Below are 20,404 nucleotides of genomic sequence, written 5' to 3'. Positions count from 1 at the left end.
TTTTGTAAAACAATTTTTTGTTCATACAAATAATTATACTTCATGTTGTATATTCAGTAACCATTTAAATGTAATCTTTGGTCAATAACTTGAAACTTTGTCATTTAGTTGCGTTTTAGCCAGAACTCGCAATATTAACCTACAAGTAAAAACAATTCAAAATGCGTTTATTACATTTTGCATTATTATATAATGCCATATAAAAGTTGTAGTATGTGACGAACATTTGTTGGAACTGTCACTATGTCATAAGAGATCATCTGTGAAAACCTAAAACCACCGATCAGAGCCAGGAGGCGGGTTTTAGCACTGTTAGGCCACTTCCTATTGGCTGTTTAATGTGTTAATTATGGAGAAATAATTTATCATTACAGAGAAATCGTTTATCCGTCTTCTACGCTAACTAGCCTAGCAAACACATAATCTTCTCGCTGCAGAGCAAGGAAGGGATTGTGAATGACAGCATTAAGACCCGCCCCCAGGCTCTGATTGGTTGTTTCAAGTTACCACTGGAGAAGGTGGAGAAGCTTTTAAGATTGTTTCATGACAAACAGCTTCAACAAATATGTCTGTTTTTATATGAAAGTTACATACTGCAACTTTAAAGATGTTTTATTATATTTTAAATCCCAATTTTGACATTATTAAGTAAAGTGGTGCTACAGTTCCTGTTAAAAATGATTAAAAACTCCCACGTAAAGCTGCAGTATGTAACTTTTTAATAAATATATTTTTTACGTTTGTTAAAATTGTAACCATGTCATGACATTATATGAGACAGATAATGTGTTTTAAAAAAAAAAAAGAAAAAGAAATCATAGCTTTTATGCATTTTTTGATAACTAGAAACAACCAATCAGAGCCAGGAGGCGGGTCTTAGCGCAGTCAATCAACTTCTGCTACAACTTTTTCCCATCAGCATAACATGTCGTGAATGCTACACCAATTAGCATGTTGGAAAAATATTTTTTCTATATGGCAAGTTGTTTGAGTACATGAGGTGATTGACAGCGCTAAGACCCGCCTCCTGGCTCTGATTAGTTGTTTCTGGTCACGTATTTCTTCAGATGGCATCAACCTTTTCACAGATTATCTGTCTCATAACAACATGGTGACAGTTTCAACAAAAATGTAAAAGAAAAACTATTTATAAAAGTTACATCCTTTTAACTTTAATGAGAAAGATAATGGGTGTCCAAACAGAAAACAATGCACAACCTCAACAGGTGAGAAACAAACTGAGGTGTTTTGTTTTGAAACGAAGGCGCCCTGAGGGACTCCGGGTCAAAGGCAGGGGAAGTGGAGCGGGGCAGAGGAGTAGATGGGGTAACCCAGCGGCGGGTCGGCAGCCTGAACTGTCAAGTTTCGGAGCATGAACGGGTGAGCCTGGATGCTGTACCGCTCCTCGTCGTCATTGGTGGCATACAGGAGCTCCCAGGAAAGGTTTGCCCACTGACCTCTGACCCCCTCTCCGTTCAGACGGCCGACCTGCACCAGCTGCTCTTGCAGGGACAGGACCCGACCCGTGTAGGTTCCCTAAGGAGGGAAGACAGACAGCGCCTCTGAAAACTAAACCCACCATCACAACGTGTCCCAGAGCTGGGCGCTAACCTGTAACATTTTGGGAAAAAGTACCATTACTTTTACATGAGTAATTTTATTATAAAGTATTTCTTCTCTTACTTGAGTAAAATTTCACTGAATGAAAAACAAGTTTTAACCAAAAATTCACTTGACTCAGACTCACACCTGCAGCTTTTGTTAAAGTTTCATAAGTTTTTATTGAAAGAAACTGATTTGGAACATTTTCTTTATTTTTGTTACTGACATGAATTATTGTTCTTAACTTGATGCAGCAGAGGTCGTTTAGTTACCATGGTGATGTCGTGTCCCAGGGAGAACAGGAAGGGCTTCTCCTGAAGGACGCTGTCGTGCCAGCCTCTTTCCGTCACCAGGCCGATGTACCAGTCCCGTTCATATCCCTCTAAAGTGCTGAACAGTTCCTCCGGGGACTCCATCGGCCCAAGGCTGGCCTGGTCGAACAGCAGCTTGAAGCTAAACCTGTGGGAGAAGAAAAACAGAGGCTCTAACAGAGGCTGTCGAATCAAAATCCCGGTTTTTGAGGATATAATATTTGGAAAAATCTTGATTTTTTTCACCACTGCACTCCTTTGGTTTTAATAGTCCAGGGCGGTCGTCTTGTTCTAGCTTCTATTTATTTGAACTTTTAATTCAGGTACAATTTTTACTTTTTTAATAATGAGTTGTATAGTAGTAATATTAGGGGAATTAAGCAGTAATATTATGAGAACTCCAATACAAAAAAACAAAATGAAAATGAGGAATGTTGACGATCTTGTCAAGTTACACTTTGGTATAAAACTTTTACAAAAAAGAAAATGTGTCGGCATCTAATTTTTATCAGCTGCAGGACTTTAAAATGATTAAGCAAAAATATTTTGAAGAAAAAAAACACATGGAGTTAGCAGGTCATGTAAGGACTTGTTTAACTCTCGCTAAAACAACTTATTTCTCTTCATTTGTGGTGTCTGGAAAATGAGTTGTTTCAAAAACTTCCCAAATGCAACAAATAGGAGGCACCACCCTGTTACCTAGCAACCCCAGCTGAGCTCCGTCCATTACCTAGCAACCCCAGCTGAGTTCCGCCCGTTACCTAGCAACCCCAGCGGAGTTCCAGAACGTCTGATCAGCTGTATCGCCCATAAACCTGTTCCCAACCTGTTCAAGGAAGCATAATGTTTCACCTTTACGAGTTTCTCCTGGTAAAATTGCCTCATTTTTCTGCTTATATTATGACTTTATTCTCATAATTACACAAAAATTCTCATAGCCTGGCCCCAATACTTACAACTCACAGTTCAGAAGGAATTATTGAAATAAAAGTCACTTTTTGATTGACCTGCAGGAGAAGAACGGACAGGAAAACCAAAGTTTTGTTTTGAAAATGTTTGGGTAGGTTATGCAAAGCTGTTTTATCAAGCGGATATACAGAATGTGTGAGAAGCATCTCTTTGTTTGTCTCCATCGGATATTTGAAAAATTTTAACATTTGCAAATAAAAAAAAGACAAATTAAAGCTACTTTTTGAAAATATATTTCATAATCTGTAGTCCCTTTTTTCAGAAAAGAAAGCGAGAAAGAAAAATTAAATCAGATACTGGTGACGGAAATAAAATCGTATATTTTATTTTGAAGCTGTTCTTTCCAGCCCATTAGAACCAGTTGAAATCAGGAGCTTGTACCTGAAAGCCTGCATTGTGAGCTGGTAAAGATCTTTGCTTGAAGACAGCCAGTCCAGTCCCTCCGTCCACGGCACGTCTCCGCAGTACAGCCTGTAGATGTAACTGGGGCTGGTGAACGCCGACTCCGCCCCCACAGAGATGAGGCAGGACAGCGCCACCTTCACGTGCAGCTCCTTCAAAACCTCGTCCTCCTTCAGGGCTTTGGTCATGTCCTCCAGGGTTTCCCCCTGCGCCGCCAGCCCGAAGCGCCCCAGGCTGAAGCGAAACCATTCCTCCGGGAACAGTGGCCTGAGCGACAGCAGGCGGGACGGGAGCAGCGGCGCCGTCCTCCAAACCGGAGGCAGGTTGAACGCCTCTGACTGCGGGCAGCTGAAGTTCAGGTGAGGGCTTTCTCTGAGCACCTCCGGGTTTCGGCCTCTGTCCACCGCCGGCATGCCAATGCCGAGCCCCAAAGGCTGCAGCGGCTGCAGCGCGGACAGCGCCATGTTCTCAAACAGGCTGTCCATCTCTACAGAGCCGGGCAGTGAGGCGCCGGTCTGCAGCGCCGCGTGACCTAACTGCGCCTCCGCCGTCACCAACGCCACGGTCCGCCGGGCCGGCTGAGGCCCAAACAGGTCGTCCTCGTCCGACCAGTCCCCGAACGACGTCAAACTGGAGCTGTCCTGTCTGAACCTGAGAGAGGACATGTTGGACTCCACCACCACAGCCTCGGACGGCAGGTTGCATGTGGTCTGGGCCAACTGGGAGGACTGGGACTTCACGCCTCCGATGGCCGACCCGACCTCGCTGCTCCACAGCAAACCTTTCTGCCTCTGCACACAGTGGCGCAGCAGCAGCCAGGTCAGCGCCTTCATGAAGTCCTCCTGCAGTTTCCTCAGGTTGTCGTGGGAGTCGATGATGCCGGAGAGGACGTTCCTGGCGTCAGAGTAGACCCGGACCGCCAGCGCGGCACAGGGCGTCAGCGCGTTGCCCCAGTGCAGGTTGAAGCCCTGGGTGAAGCCGAGCTGCTCCGGGCGCTCGAAGGCGGCCTCGAACACCTCGTCCACCCGGCGGGCCTCCACCGTGTGGCAGGACGTCTCCTGCAGCTCCAAACCCTGCAGCAAAGAAAAACTCATCTAACTTTAAATTTCAATTCACTGCATCCGTGTACACTGCAAAAACATGAAATTTTACCAAGTATTTTTTTTAACAATTTTGAGTGCAAATATCTTAGGATACTTGAAATAAGACAACATTTTGTTTTCAGCAAAATCTATAATCTTGTTTTAGGTCAATTATTCTGAAATATTGATGATAAAGTACAAATTTCACTGGCAGAATATTTAACTTCTGACATTTTCCCATTTTATAAATCAAATAATCTGCAGGTTGAACTGGTACCTTTTATCAATACGGACTTGAAACAAGCTCCTATATCTTACTGAAAAGTGACTAAGTGAGTTTTTGTCTTATTTCAAGTGAAATAAGATATTTGAACAAAAATCTAGAATGAAATACTTGGTAAGATTTTGTGTTTTTGCAGTGTAGCACCAATTCTCAGCCAGATTTAATGCATTTAACAAAATACAATCATGTCAAAAAGTTTTTACAGTCAGTGTGTTTTCATAGACATATTTGGACATGTTTAGGGCGTTTTCCCACCTGATGGTTCCCAAAAAAATCCCATTAAGCACTTTTTGCTATGCAATTATTAATTGATTAATGCGGAACATGGTCACCAGATCAGCCCTAAATTGTATTAATTCAAGCACAAGTACCTGAGCTTTTCACATGTTGATGTCAGAAGTATCTAATCTTAGCTACAGATGAATCCTTTGCTACAAATGATCAAGCATAAACTATATTATTGTATTCTAGGCAATAAATATTGTTTTCCAATTTAAAAATGTATCTATTTATTTATTTGCACCTATTAATGTATTTCTAATAATGTATATAACAATTTAAGTGGTTAAATGAAAAATGTGCAGAAATTGCCCAAAACTTTTTTGCATCCGATTAATCGTCAAAATAATTGATTAGTAAAATAGTAGTTAGTTGCAGCTCTGATGAAATAAAGTCAAACTGAGCTCATAATGCAAAGTAACAAGAAGTTTTCTATCAAAGGAAGCCCAGGTGAGTCCCTTCTTGTCCACACCAAGCATCTGGCCACAGTGAGAAGGATTCATTCACTAAACACCTGCAGTGACCATTAAAAGCAGAAAAACGCTGCAGTACCTTAATATTAACTGTACAGTAGCCGTATCCTCTCTCCAGGATCATTATCCAAACCATACGGTCCTGGAAACGTCCCAGAAAATGAGAGCCTGGGGCGACAGAACCTACAAACAGAGAGCACATCATGAGTCGTCGGTGAATTGAACGTATGAGGAGGTGTGGCGTGTAATCCGAGGTCAAGAAAGGGGGAACACACAACATGCACTCAGCCTAACAAACAAACAAACAAACAAACAAACAAACAAACAAACAAACAAACAAACAAACAAACGCATCCGTTTCATTTTTCCATCAGCTGCTTCTCTATCTGGTTACATTACGGAGCAAACAATCACGTCAATAAACACAGAAATCTACACAGGGCTGAAACAATTAATCGGATTAATTATGATTAATCGATTATTGAAATTATTCTCAACTAATTTAACTCAAAAACCCAACATATTCAGAACAGTAATTACGCCCAAATTGTGTAATATATATATATATTGTGATGGAGACCAGGGGTTCCATCCCATGTTGATTATTGATATTATGTTATTTTCAGTTCAAATGTATTTTGTATCAGTTCTTTATTTCAGTTACTTTGACATTTGGTGAACATTCTTTTTGGGTAGGGAGACTGGCCATCTTTCCTGTTCAGAGAATGTGGGGGGGGAATGTCAGTTTGTTTTGATTTAGATTAGTCAATTTGAGTTAATTGAGTTCTTGCCTTTCTGGGTGTGTCTCAGCAAGGTGGAGCAGAGAGGGAGACAAATGCTCCTGGAACATACCAGCTTCCATTAAGAGGGGTAACACTCTGAGGATTTATTTTGTTACCTTTACTTTTTGATTGACCTTAGAATAGTTTAGTTTTAATAATTTGCATGCATGTAAATATTTGTTGGATCATTTATTGTTGGTAGGTTTGTGTAAATAGTGTTGTTGTTTGTCCTTTTTTTATCACGCCTTCACCTGGTGTAAGTGGAACTTGCCTCAGGTATAAGTGTAAGCTGCTGTGTTTCACTAAGTGTGGTTGTTGATGAGGATGTTGGTGTAACTTGGAGCTCCGAAATAAAAACACCTCAAAGACATATTGTCGCCTCACTTCCTCCTTACCAAAGCAGAGCCTCCGCCGGTCAAAGTGACATATATATATATATATATATATATATATAAATATTTTATTTTATTTTTTTTAAATTTAAATTAAATACACCTTTGTCTGGAAATATTTTCATTTTTTACCCAAATCTCCTCAAGTGACAGTTTTAGCTTCATCCAGTTTATAGAATTTTAGGAAATAAAATGTTCATTTTCTTGTTTAACAAAATAATCTAATTGTTTATTTGCACCTTTTAATGCATTTCTAATATCAAATTAAAACAATTTGTTAAATGAAAAATATGTAAAATGTGGCAATGTGTTTTTATCTGATTAATCGATTAATCGTCAGAATGATCAATTACTAAAATAGTCGTTAGTTGCAGCCTTGGATCTAAACATTAAGCCTAATCTAACCCTTATCTTTCCATCAGTCTCTCTTTTAGTCGGAGCAGGACTTTGATTTCTGCAGACAGAAGACAGACATTTATTTCACCACAGACCCACAGCAGAGCAGCAAGGTTAAGGGAGCTTTTGTTTTACTATGACTAGTGCCTGCGTGGCTCAGGGATAATGTTGCGTCCCATAATGACATCTCAGAATAGTTCCAGCCGCTACATCGTGATGGAAAGCGACAGACTGAGCAGACTCCTCTTCCTGCTCACTGCTCCATAGCCTCCAGTGTGAGCAAAGCTAAAGGAACAGTACAAACCGCTGTCATTTAACAAGTCGTCATTCTAAATAACACATCACCGCCACAGCTTTACAGCTCATGTGAAACAGTAAGGTGAAATTTTTTGATCACTTTTGAATGGGCACTCCAGAAATATCAGCTTCCTGTTTGTATGTGTATTTTTTCCCCATTTGGCCCGTTCTGATTGAGCGCAGAGTGTATCGCCGCAGCAGTGTAGCTCAGCCTCGGAGTATTATGCGGTTAATGTTGCGGAAACATTCGGATGTAATGAATACAGATCAGAGCGTTTTTTTTGGGTCACTTCACAGGAAACTCATCGCGATGATGTAAGCCCGCATTACCGCCAGTACTTGAAAAAGGCTGCTCACAACAGAGTTTCTTTTTGGTATTTAACCATGTGAGGGGACGCATGCAATCCCTGCTCGACCCAGAGGGGTCTTAGGTCACTAAAACATCTAAGAAATGATTTTCTGAACTCTCTTTGAACTGTTTTTTGTGCTACAGTGGAAGGTAAACATTCAGGCTGAAACAATTAATCGGATTATTCGTGATTAATCGATTACTGAAATTATCATTAGCTAATTTAGCAATCGATTGGAGTATACAGACTCAAAATAAAAAACAGTTGCTGAAAGAGTGACATATTCAGAGCGGTAATGAAGCCAAAATTGTACAAAAATGTATACATTTTGCATTTAAGGTCAACAAAAACTTATATGTTCTCCTCAAGTGGCAGTTTTGGCTTCACCTGATTCAAATTGTGTAAAAAAAAAAGAAAAAGAAAAAAACTTAACTAAATCAGTTAATCCAAAAAAATGAATTAAGTCAAGCAGAAAGGGTAGAGCTTTTCACATGTTGATGTTTGAAGTATTTTTTAGCTGCAGATGCATCTTTGGCTACAAATGACCAAGCACTAAATTAATGTATAAATTTATGTATTAAATGTATGCATATATTTAATACATTTATTAAATGTATTAAATTTAATACATTATTAAATTTAATACATTACTGATCAATTACTAATCATTAATTAGTAATTAATGATTTGTAATTTTACAATTAAAAGTAATTGTAAAAATTACTTTTTACAATTACTGTAAAAAGTAATTGAGTTGTTTATTTGCATCTTTTAACACATTTCTAATATTGTAGAAAAAAAGGCAAATGAAAAATCTGTGGAATGAGAATTTTTTTATTTTTATCCTCAGAATAATCAATAGATTAATTGATAGCTAAAATAATTGTTAGTTGCAGCCCAAATAAACAACAACCGAATGGGACGTGGATTTACCTCAGCGCTGTCGTCTTTGGATTGTTACTATGGCTGCAACTAACGATTATTTCAGTAATAGATTCTTCTATCGATTATTCTGACAATTATTCAGATAAAAACTTAGGACAGTGGAGAGATTTTTAAAATATTTTTATTTAACCACTTAAGCTTTTTATACAATATTAGAAATACATTGAAAAGACGCAAATAAGCCAAGAATTCAATTCCTTTTAAAAATAATTAAACAAAATGCAATAAAAATATATTCCTTTAATGCAGAATATAAATATATATTCTGCATTAAAGGAATATTTTTTAATATATTCTGCATTTGAGATAAAAACACTAAAGGAATGTGTTTTGATATAATTACCGCTCTGAATATGTTTTTTTCCCCCCCAGTAAATGACCTTTTTTGAGTCCGTCTACTCCAGTTAACGATTGACTACAAAATAAGTTGACGATTATTTTAATAATCGATTCATCATGATTAATCGTTTCGTAACACAATAAAACGATTAATCGACTTGTTAAATTGGGCCGAATTGTTATATTTTTAACTTTTAGCAGTTGTATTCTGATGCAAACTGCAAATAAACAAATATTTCAACTCCTTTTTTTTTAATGATAAAACATTTTATTCACTAAAATGCAATAACGTAGTATTTCTTTACTGTTTTTATCTTAAATACAACATATATATGTATGTACATTGTACAGTTTTGTCCTAAGTATTGCCCTGAATGTGTTCGTTATTTCAGCAAATGCCTTGTTTTTGAGTCTGTACTAAATTATTTTACAATTATTTTAATAACTGATTCAACACGATTAATCGCTTCATTAAAAAAATAAAATAAAAAATCAAATGATCAATCGAATTGTTTAATTGGGTTTTGTTGTTACATTTTCAGCTATGTAATTATTTGTATTCTGATGCAAATTACATTCTATAAATAACATTTTAAATATGAAATAATTTAATAAAAAGCATAGAGAAAGCATGCACGACCCACTAACCGAGTGAACCGCTTGCAAAGGCCGTCCTTAGAGCAGAGGCCAAGCTTCCACTCATCTGCTGGTAGAAGACGGAGTCCGGACAGGGACAGGCCGTCCCCACTGGGCCTGGCCAGCTGCGCTGCGGCCTGGGAAATCCTACGAGGAAGATGGGCAGGGTGAAAAGGGGCAGCAGGGGGGCAGAGAGCAGGGCAGAGAGGGTCACCACAGCCAGCACCAGCGGCCACAGCGAGGCGTTGAGAGCCAGGAGAGTCCCGGCCGCCTGACGCCGCTGCTTCTTCTCCGTCCAGGACGTCACCAGGACAGTGAGGGTGAACTTCAGCTTGGCCAGGAACTGACCCAGTCTGTCCAGCAACAGGCCCACCTGCGTTACAAATTTAACACCATCAGGTCTGTAACATAAACGCCTTCATATATACGAATCTGTTATTGCAGCAGCATAATCTCACACTGAGACATCGAGAGGAATTTGTTAAATTTACTGATTTATGTTGAGCTCACCAGAAGAAGCTGAACTCCAGTTCCTAAGGCCTCCCATCCGGGTAGTGTTTTACTTCCAGCTGCAAGCCGCACGAAGATCACCACAACCATCTGCAAAAGGGCGTCCTCTGAGCTCTGCCACACCTGAAAGGCAAGAACCACCTGTACTCAATGACACCATGTTCGTGATTGTTAAAGTAGAGACAGTGGAGAACAGAAGAGAGCGCGTTTTTTTTCCTTTGGCCTCTGAGAATCTGGAACAAGTTGTTAAAGAAATAATTCAAAAGAGCTGCTGCTGGCCACGTCTCCAACTCAACGTTTACACTCAAACATGAAAACAGCTCCAAACAGATGCACAATTATACAACTGTACATCTATGAAAAGCAGAAGTGGAGCCTCCTGCACAACCAACAATACAGCAAAAACACAAAATCTTGCCAAGTATTTTTGGTCTAGTTTCTATTATAAATATTTTGCCAAACTTAAAATAAGACAAAAATAACTTTTTCTACAGTTTTAAGGAATTATTGAACTAAACTCCAATATCTTGGTGAAAAGGTATTTGCAAGTTAGTTTTATCTAATTTCAAGTGTGCCAAGATATTTGCATTAGAAACTAGACAAAAAAAACTTGGTAAGATTTTGCGTTTTTGCAGTGAAGAATGCAGTAAGCAGTTTCTGAACAGTTTCAAAACACTTGTCTTTTCCAGCAGCCATTGTACAGCAGTAATATCAGCTGACTAAATGTTCTAGAACTCTACTGGGGTTGCTAGGTAACGGACACAGCTCAGCTGGGGTTGCTAGGTAACAGTGAAGTGTCTGCGGGTTTGTGATGTTGCATTCGGAAAGTTTTTAAACAACAAATTTTCCAGGTGCAAAAAAGAACTATTTATTGCCAGAAAATGACTTTATTTTAAGCACTTTGGTTGTTTTTAGAAGCAGCATGGATGTATAAATCAGGCGAAATGTCTCCTTTCGGATTTGAACGTACCGCTCTAAAGGCTCGAGTCAATCCCACGCTGACGGTGACACTGTGGAGCGACCGCAGAGATTCGTCCATAGACAGAAAAGCAACCATTGCAAACGGAGACACTGAAGTGGGACACAGATCAGGTTCCGGTCAGTCGCATCTCCATGCAGACGTTTAGCATAAGAAAATGAAAAGCATGCAGCCAGACGCTCACCAAGATAAAGCAGGACTCTTCGGATTGCTGCGGCTGCGTGCAACCCTCTGCTCTTTTGCTTGAAGCTCTGAACATTGGACATTCCTTTAGGGTACAGGGGATTCAGGAACATCCCTGCAACTACGTAAGCTCCCTGGATCTCTCTTAGAGCCCAGCAGAGAGAGAAAAGTATGATGAGGAGGTAGCTAACCGGACCCTGAGGTCCTGCAACCAAGACCTGGGACTGAGCTGAGCCAATGAAGTGATGCAACAGTCCGGCCTCCGCCGTGGCCGCCGCCAGCAGGCTGGAAAACAGCAGCAGCTCCCGGCAGCCGAGGCTCCAGCCGAAGGAAGTGAGAGGGAAAGATGGCGACCCCCCGCTGTGAACTCTGTGGTCCCTGAAGGCGGTTCTCTGGCGCCTGCAGAGCGCGCCGACCTGGCTCAGGTCCAGGCTCAGCAGAAACCCGGCAGAGGTGGAGAAGAGGACAACGCCCAGCGATGACGGGATGAAGTAATTACAAACAGCGACGCCAAAGGACACGGCGCACATGAGGAGCAGCCTGAGGGACACAAAGTTAACGACGACGTGATAAACAACAACACAGGTCGTCTCTAGGTGACAAACGGTTGTAGGTCATCATGGAGGGATGTTGCTCACCTGATGTTGCTGGACATGGGCGAGCCTCCCAGGCCAAACACCAGAACTTGCTCCGTTCCCCAAAGGAGCAGGGCGTCGAGCGGCGGCAGAACCCCCAGCGCCCAGAGCAGAGGCAGGAAGACGAAAACCACGTGTAGAGTCTGGCTGGCCAGCTGGAGCTCAGGAACAGCGTGGGAGAACCTACACGAAATGTTGACACCACTGTGACTGGGGCTGATTAATCAGATTAATCGATTATTGAAATAATTTAAATGATCAATCATTAAGAGTCTCAAAAAAACATTTTGCTAAAAAAAATAAACATATTCAGAGCAGTAATTAAGTCATAACTGTACAAAATGAATATACATTTTGCATTTAAGATAAAAAAACATGTCTAACTTTTCTTTAAAAAAAAGTTTTTTACATTTTGTTAAAATTGTCACCATGTTTTAACAGTTTAGTATGAGCTACTATTGCTGTTTGAAGAAAAGTGACGCTCCTGGTTAAAAACAACCAATCAGAGCCAGGAAGAGACTCTTAGCGCTGTCAATCAACCTCGTGAAAGTGCCGCTAAATGTCCTAATGGCAAAGAAACAACTTAAAGTTCCAGAAAAAAACGTATCCGCCGTCATCGGTGGCTATGCTAACTAGCATTAGCATTCATGACAGGCTCTGCTATCAGGAAGACACTGCAGCTTAGCAGACAGAAAGTGTGTGGGGGGTGAGCACCGTATACACAAAGCATGGCTGTTGATTGACAGCGTAAAGACCCTTCTCCCAGCTCTGATTGGAGATCATCTGTGTCAAACCATACGGTGATGTCATGGTGACAGTTTCAACAAATATGTAAAAAATATTTTTATTAAAAGTTGCATACTGCAGCTTTAAACATGTTTTAGCCAAAACTCCTCAAATAGTTTAGTTTTAGTTTCAGCAGGCTCAAACTCACAAAAGAAATGCTTCAGTATCGAATTTTAGACAATAACTTTTTTATTTTCTCATTTAAAAAAGGAATTAAATTGTTTATTTGTATCTTTGATGTATTTATAATATTGTATAAAAAAGGCTTACGTGATTAAATGAAAAATCTGCAGAATGTGCCAAATTGTTATTAATTTAATTGATCAATCATCAAAATAATCGCCAAGTTGATTATTTTTGATTAACTGATTAATCTGATAAATTTTCCCAATTAATTGTCAGAATAATCAATTAATCTGATCTTTTTGTTTTATCTGATAAATTGTTGATTAACTGGATAAAAATAAGTTTTATCCGATTAATCTATTATTTATCAGAATAATAATTTAGTCAATTATTCTGATGAATTGATTTATCTGGTTAACAAATTAATCTGATCATTTTCCCCCAATTAACGGTCAAAATAATCGAGTAATCTGACCATGTTTTATAAATTGTCAGAATAATGGTCCAATTGGATTTAAAATACATATTTTATTCAATTAATCGTCAGAATAATCGATTAATCTGAAAAAAGTTGGAGTTGGAGGATTGCAGTTTCCTGAAAACTGAACCCTGTTGAGTTGTTGCTCACCTGTCAGCCAAATCCACGGCGATGAAGATAAAAACGTAGAGCGGCCGGGTGAGCGGCGTGATCTCGTACGTGTCCTGTGCTTGGAAAGTAGCCGTCTCTGCGGCCGTATTGACGATGAGGGAGTACTCGGCTATACACAGAGTCACCCAGCTGAGGACAAATACGACCAGGGAGGCACCGGTGCTGCCGTACAGAGCCGTCAGTCGGCCCAGCAACACGTACCACGTCCCGAAGCCGCACAGAACTCCAGCTAGAACCGTGTGCAGAACCACATTCAGGCCGAACCGCTTCCCCGGAGCAATGAATCGGACCGTCTCCGGGCTGACGCAGTGGGTGAACTCCACCTCCTCCTCATCAACCAGGTTGTTGGGCGCGCCAAGTCTCTCCACTACTGTGCCGCTCCTGCGTGCAGCGTGCAGCGCCAGCGCCTGAACACCTGCTGCAGCTGCGAACATGAGCATGCCAGAGAGAACGGCGGCATAAAGCTCCTGGAGCAGCTGCAGCTGGCAGAGCAGCGTGCCGATGCCACCGAACAGCCATGGCGTCAGGAACAAAACCGCTTGGTTGACGTATACGTAAGGCGGGGCACAGTAGCCTAGCTTGAAGCGGGGACCCCCCAACACGGTTTGGGGGAAGCGCTTCCAGAAGAACTCTTGTTTGTACTCGTTAAGAAGGGGCACATCTGGCCCCATTCTGACCATTCCAGAAAGGGTGGCAGGTCATCTCCACGGAAACGGAGGAGGCGTCGCTGTCATCATCTCAGCCATGGAGGACGACTCACCTGGAAAACACGAAACACTTCAGTCACATTGCAGACCAGAGGAGGGTAGAGTAGCCAAAAATGTACTAGAGTAGCACTACTTCAATAAAGAGAACTAAAGGTGACTGCTTATGCTTCATTTAACACATTAGGACAGATCTATGGCCTATACAAATCATGTTCATTACGTTTTTTGTCTCATTATCTAAAATATTCTCATATAATGTGATTTCAGAGCTGATTTAGGGCATCTTGTCACTTTAAATACAAATAAGCTGCTGCTGACCACTCCTCCAACTCAACGTTTACACTCGCACATGAAAATTGCTGCAAACAGATGCACTATTATACAACTGTACATCTTTGAAAAGAAAAAGTGGAGCCTCCATCACAACCAACAAGAATGCAGCACACAGACCAATCCAGGACATGAGCTACAACTGTACTAGCTGCTCAACCTGGGTTAAGGAGAAAAAAACTGGATGGTCCAAAGACCTCAATATTTTTCATTTCATTTGGAAATTAAGGCAGCAGAACTTCAAGCTCAAAGTCAGAGCAGGAGTCTAACAAGAAACAGTAGTGCACTTTGAGTTTCAATCTGCTATCAAACTTTATGGAAATACTGTTTTATTTCTCCAATAAGTTTTGGTACCTGCCCACACTGCCAAAGATCCTCCATGGCACGCCGCATTGATGCAGTAACCGCATTAATGACTCCTGAAGTGTTAAACGATTAAAATGTTGTTTTAGTTGTCCAATATGATGTTGTAATTTTATTTAAACTACAATGAGCAAAATAACAATACAGCGTGAAATAAGTTAATATTTTAGTTTAATAAATTAGCTTTTCACTGATAACATATTGAAATGCACCGGTATAGGTAATATAAGCTAACCGGGGCTGTTTTTTTTATTACCATGCTACTAGTGTTTAGAGGATCTGGATCAGAACCGAAAGCTAAATAATAAAACTTTTCTAATGTGTTAATTTTTCCACATTAAATCAATCTAGAATGATGAATCTAAAAGGTGTGTGAACCTGGTTTGCTCATGTTTCTAACGTTTCTGAGCAAAAACAGCAACTGCTGCTGAGAGACCAGAGCACAACAGAGCAACAGGATGCTCTGATGGGAGTCCGTCTGCTTTAACACATTATTACAAATTTAACAACCCGGTGACACCAAACCAGGTTTGTCATTACAGATAAAGTGATCTCAAAAGACTGAGCCTTTGCTAGCTCTGTGGCTGAAATAACGGAGGCAGACAGCGCCTCAATCCGCTAACTTATCACACTAATAGCTAAATAAATAAAATGTTTTGAGCAATGAGAGATCAACTTACTATCAGGGGGCTAAAGACCAACGGCAAAGACCCTGTAGTATTATTTTCCACAAGATAATTATGAGGTTTGAGAGGAAAAACGGCCTGCAGTCCCCAGTATTAACATTAGCTGCTGGCTAGCCATAGCACAGCTAACCAACAGCAGCAAGATGCGCTGTCAAACTTTGACCAATCACAGTGCAGTTTACAGGAAGGAGAGGACTCTGATTGGTGTAGGATTTTTAATCCCGCCCACAGAGCTCAGCCCGTTTATCAACCAAACACAATAAAAACAGAATAACAAATCAGTTTGATCTCAGCTATGAAATACATTAAAAACACTTCATATAACTAGAAAACAATTGTTCTAAAATAAAATAAATTTGCAAAGGATCATACATTTTAAATGTTGTTTATTTTCTACTCATATTTAAAGTAATAACATGCTTGAAAACAGAAGATTGTCAACTTTTCTTGATTAATTGAAATAGAACAACAAAAGTGCTGATATACAACAAATTTAAATACAATATTATAAAGGTGTAAAGATTTCCTATAGGAGGGTTTAAGGAAGTTTAAAAAAAAACTCATAAAAAGTGCATTTATATGCTGGAAATAGGATGCAAAATTTTTTAAAGTGTACAGTCACAACATTTAATTAAATAAAAAAACAACATATTTTTATAGATTTTTTTTATCTCTTCATAAATGTTTCTTGAAATTGCAATTGTGATGGTAATGCTGTAGGAAGGATCTCCAGTAGCAGTCATGCCTGCAGCGAAATTGAAGAAACCTCTGACTGAAGAAAGTCGTTTTACCTTACAGATGCATATTTAAACCTTGTGGAAAGCCTTCCCATAACGACTGAAGCTATTGTAACTGCAAAGAGTGAGCAAAAGATCATATTGAACCCAATTTACATGTGTGTCAATATGATAATATACAATCAATGAGAACCAATGACGTACTGTAGCTCTCCTGGATTCAGTCTGAATAATCATGTTTGTGTGAAGGAATATCACCAATCAAGAAAAAAGGGTGTCCCTATTTACTATTATATCAAATGTAGCTACTTGCACCATTGTATTTAGATCCTGATTCTAATACTCTGGGTTCAGTGGCCATGTGTCTGTATTTGTAATTTGTTTAATTTTTACCAGAGGGGCAAAGAACAAAATAACATAAAACAAAACAAAAAAGAGAAACATTTTTGATTTAACTGCAGATGTTGGTGATTGTAAGTGTGAGTATCAGAGGCCAGGTTTTTCCCCCCCGTAAAAAAGCAACTGTGTGTTGCTCTGTGTGTGAGACAATCCATGAGAAGAAAGACTCTTGTCAGTTCTGACAGCCCTCATTTTAATCTGTAATCCTCCCAACACTTTAAGAAATATGTTTTCAACACTTAAGTCAAGGAGAAATAATGCAAATGTCATGATTTATAAAAGGCTGGCAGAAAATTGCACAAAAAGCTTATCTAACAAACCAGTGAAGAGTGATTTCTGGTAAATTTGCAGGAAAATTGGGTATTTCTCAATTGTTTTCTTTTCCCATAAACTTTTTTCCCTCCTTTTTAAAGAAGCAATACGCTTTGTGGGATTGAAATAATGTGATGAACGGCACACAAGTTCAGTACTACAATAAATGACACGCAAGGTCAGAAATGAAAAGCGGTTAAGATTTTATGCTTCTGTGAGATTTGCTCTCATCCAAAATGTCTACACAAAATAGAAGCATTTTCCCTTTTCATCCTAATTGTCCGTCTCCAGTCGCTCTTTATTCCACAGGAAACAAATTACAGGAAAATGACAAGCGACAGCAATAATTCAATGGCACACTTCAAAAGAAGCAATATGGCAAGGCAGGATGTATTTGTGAGAATAAAGGAAAATGAACTTGGGATATAATATGCACCTTTTGAGGACAAAATAATTTAGATTTTGTTGATGACTTGCAGAGGGGCGTTGGGAGCAACTAAACGGCTCCTCTTCACAAACCGTCAAGCAAAACACTTCTGGACTTTCTGCAAAATGGAGAGCAGCATTTAGGAGGATGTGGCGAAAGGTGCCAAGTTGCTTTTATGCATTTAAATTACACTGATTGATTGATAGTTATATAAACATCAACGTCAAGGATTTAGGTGTTGATATGAAAACAGAGTAGACGTAACAACAATCTGTACAAAACTCTCTTATAAAAAATGAAATAATTCCTTCTATTTTAGTTTGATCAATAGATATAATGGCTCATATTTTATAAAATTCTATTGTCACTGTTATCAGACCCAAAATAAATCCGGTAATAAAGAGCAAAGCAAAGTTTTCACTCTATAATATACAATTAAAATAAACTAGATGAGAGCTTTTAACATTTTTATGACAATTTATCTCTGCTATGTATGAAAATGCTCAACTGCAAAGAAAAATAAACAGTTAAACAAATTCCGATTTAAATAAATGACAATGGAGGTACGGGGTGCCAGTTCCTGGAAATGTGTTCAATGTAAAAATGTAAAATCTTACCAAGTATTTTTGGTTTAGTTACTTGTCATTTCTACTGAAAATATCTTATTACGGTTTAACTTTTCAGCAGGATGTACGAGCTTGTTTTGAGTCAATAATTACTTTCTGAACTGCAAGTCAGCAACAAAACTCTTGTCTTTTTCAGCAGCCGTCCTACAAAACCAGCTGGCCAAAGATGCTCTAGTTCCACCGGGGTTGCTAGGTAACGGGGCTGGGCTCCACTGGGGTTGCTAGGTAATAGGGCTGGGCTCCACTAGGGTTCTAGGTAACGGGCTGGGCTCCACTGGGGTTGCTAGGTAATAGGGCTGGGCTCCACTGGGGTTGCTAGGTAACAGGGCACCTTTTGAGGAGCTGGGCTCCACTGGGGTTGCTAGGTAACGGCACAGTGCCTGTGGAATGTGACTTAACTACTGGGAGGTTTTTGAAACGACTCGTTTTTCAGACACCAGTAAACATTACCTTACTTCCAAAAAAAACAGCTAGGTGATTTTTTAAGTGCTTGGGCTATTTTTTAGAAACAGTAGACAAAAATGGAAGTATAAAAATATATAAAAAAGGTCCCATTTACAAAGCTTCTGCTTTTTGTGACACTTTTTGCAGTAGGATGAGGAGATGTTCAGCTGTATCAACTTAGATTATTTTACAAAACTGCAACAAAAATGCTTTTTCCCATCACGTGGGTCACATGAACAACAACTAGATGTTACTACAGGCGGAAAAGATGACAGGAAGTAGTTGGAGGATTATGGCACGGCAAGTTTGTTATTTAATGGAAACAATTACAAAATTGTGTTTTTTCAACATCAGCAGGAGATGTGGTTCCATTACAAATGTGGGCAAAACTTTGTTGATATTCGGTCGAAAAAACACAATTAAATTAGAAACGCAGTTAAAGTCACATGTGAATAAGCTTGTTTATTAAAAACATGCAACGCCATACTCCTCCTACAACTTCCTGTTGTCTTCTTCATCATTTCCGCCAGCAGAAACATCTGGTTGTTTATCGCATGACTCGTGATGTTTCCATGGCAATTTTGCGAAATTCACTCATTTCAATACAGCTGGAAAACCACTTCATCCAAGCACAAACATATTTTGCAAAAAACATGTTTTTTCTAAGTTGACATGTTTTCATTAAGCAAATTTGTCTTTGTAATTCCAGCTTGTAAATGGAAACAAAGAATCTTATTGTAAAACTGTGCAAAACCTTGTAATTGTGATTACATTGACCATATAACTGCGCAATTTGACATTTCGAAAATAAATCTACTTACTAACAACATGGCAAGTTTGAAAAAACCTTTTGCTAAAACATTTTGTCGCCAAATTGAAATTGGTTTATTTCACAAAACCATAATTGAAAAACTTTTTATGCATCACATGACTCATGTGTGATGGGAAAAGTTTAAAAGGAACCAAGCTGCGCAAAACTTCTGCGTTTCCATTGACCATACAATTGCACAAATTGGAGTTATGAAAATAAATCTAACTTAATAGAAACAGGGCAATTTTAAAAAATCGTTTTTCTATAAAAAACTATAATGAGGTGGTTTTTTAGCCGTACTGAAATTAGTTTATTTTGCAAAACTCCAATGGAAACATTTTCACAGCTCCACATGATTAACAACCGGATGTTTCCACTGGATCAAACCACAAAGAAGACGACAGGAAGTGGTGGTAGGACGAAAGCGTAGCATGTTTGAGTGACTTACTGCGGAAACAAACTTATTTAACTGCATTTCTTATTTAGTAGAAACATCACAATTATGAAATTGTGTTTTGTCAACATTAGTGGTATATGAAGGAAGTTTTGTGCACAATTGTAATGTAAACGGAGCTAGTGATGGCACACCTCTAATTCACTCCTGAACCTGAGTGGAAATACGTCCCACTCAGCAATTATTCAGTCTTAGACTAATGGTGGCTCTGAATCTACAGACACAGCAAATGCACAGCGCTACTGGACCAGCAGTAATGGGCGCCATATAGGCCGTGTGTGTTTGTGTGTGTGTGTGTGTGTGGTGAAGACTCTACCAGGGAAAAGAGGGGGTGGCATCATCTATAACTGATTCACAACATGCACAGACATCTCTAATTATGAATGTACATCACAAGTGCGACGAATAACCCAGTGCCTCCTCTCCGCCTCCCGAGCCACGCTCCATATCAGGCCCATGAAAACATAACCTGTCACATTCCATCCCATTAAACCAGCTACGAGCCATGTGGTCCGCTCACGTGGCGCAGCGAGGGGAAGACACACAGAGCGGTGCATCTGGGTTCACTCAAAGGTGATGAATTATTCACGTTTTTTATGCTAATGTCATTTTAATGTAAGAAACACTGACAGATATGCAGATCTGCAACACACTCTGGAAAGCGGTATGTCCACTATAAGCTCCCGCTACACACAGCAGAAT

The 20,404-nt window shown here is 39.6% G+C and overlaps 1 protein-coding gene across 1 annotated transcript; it reads right to left on the bottom strand.

The window, feature by feature from the left end:
• Positions 1-8: 8 nt before the first annotated feature.
• On the bottom strand, positions 9-15,645 carry pcnx4 (pecanex 4). Its single transcript, XM_008400043.3, has 11 exons — positions 15,487-15,645; positions 13,386-14,166; positions 11,849-12,028; positions 11,212-11,750; positions 11,019-11,119; positions 10,049-10,171; positions 9,551-9,911; positions 5,481-5,584; positions 3,264-4,357; positions 1,875-2,061; positions 9-1,536 (listed from the first exon to the last, which is right to left on the bottom strand). The coding sequence occupies exons 2-11, from the start codon at positions 14,084-14,086 to the stop codon at positions 1,285-1,287; spliced, it is 3,642 nt and encodes a 1,213-aa protein (XP_008398265.1). The 5' UTR covers positions 14,087-14,166; positions 15,487-15,645; the 3' UTR covers positions 9-1,284.
• Between the last annotated feature and the right edge of the window lie 4,759 nt (positions 15,646-20,404).

This window comes from Poecilia reticulata, chromosome 22 (genome assembly GCF_904066995.2).
Source record: "Poecilia reticulata chromosome 22, P_reticulata-male-v2, whole genome shotgun sequence".
NCBI lineage: Eukaryota > Metazoa > Chordata > Actinopteri > Cyprinodontiformes > Poeciliidae > Poecilia > Poecilia reticulata.
This window is presented reverse-complemented; position numbering and strand designations above follow the sequence as displayed.

What these genes read in the sequence shown, in the direction of transcription:
- pcnx4 (XM_008400043.3), bottom strand. Translation starts at nt 14,086, where the DNA reads ATGGTCAGAATGGGGCCAGATGTGCCCCTTCTTAACGAGTACAAACAA. An exon ending in CTCACAATGCAGGCTTTCAG is followed by an intron (nt 2,062 to 3,263) that starts GTACAAGCTCCT and finishes CTTCTCCCACAG; the next exon opens with GTTTAGCTTCAAGCTGCTGT. An exon ending in TGGGACACGACATCACCATG is followed by an intron (nt 1,537 to 1,874) that starts GTAACTAAACGA and finishes TTCCCTCCTTAG; the next exon opens with GGAACCTACACGGGTCGGGT.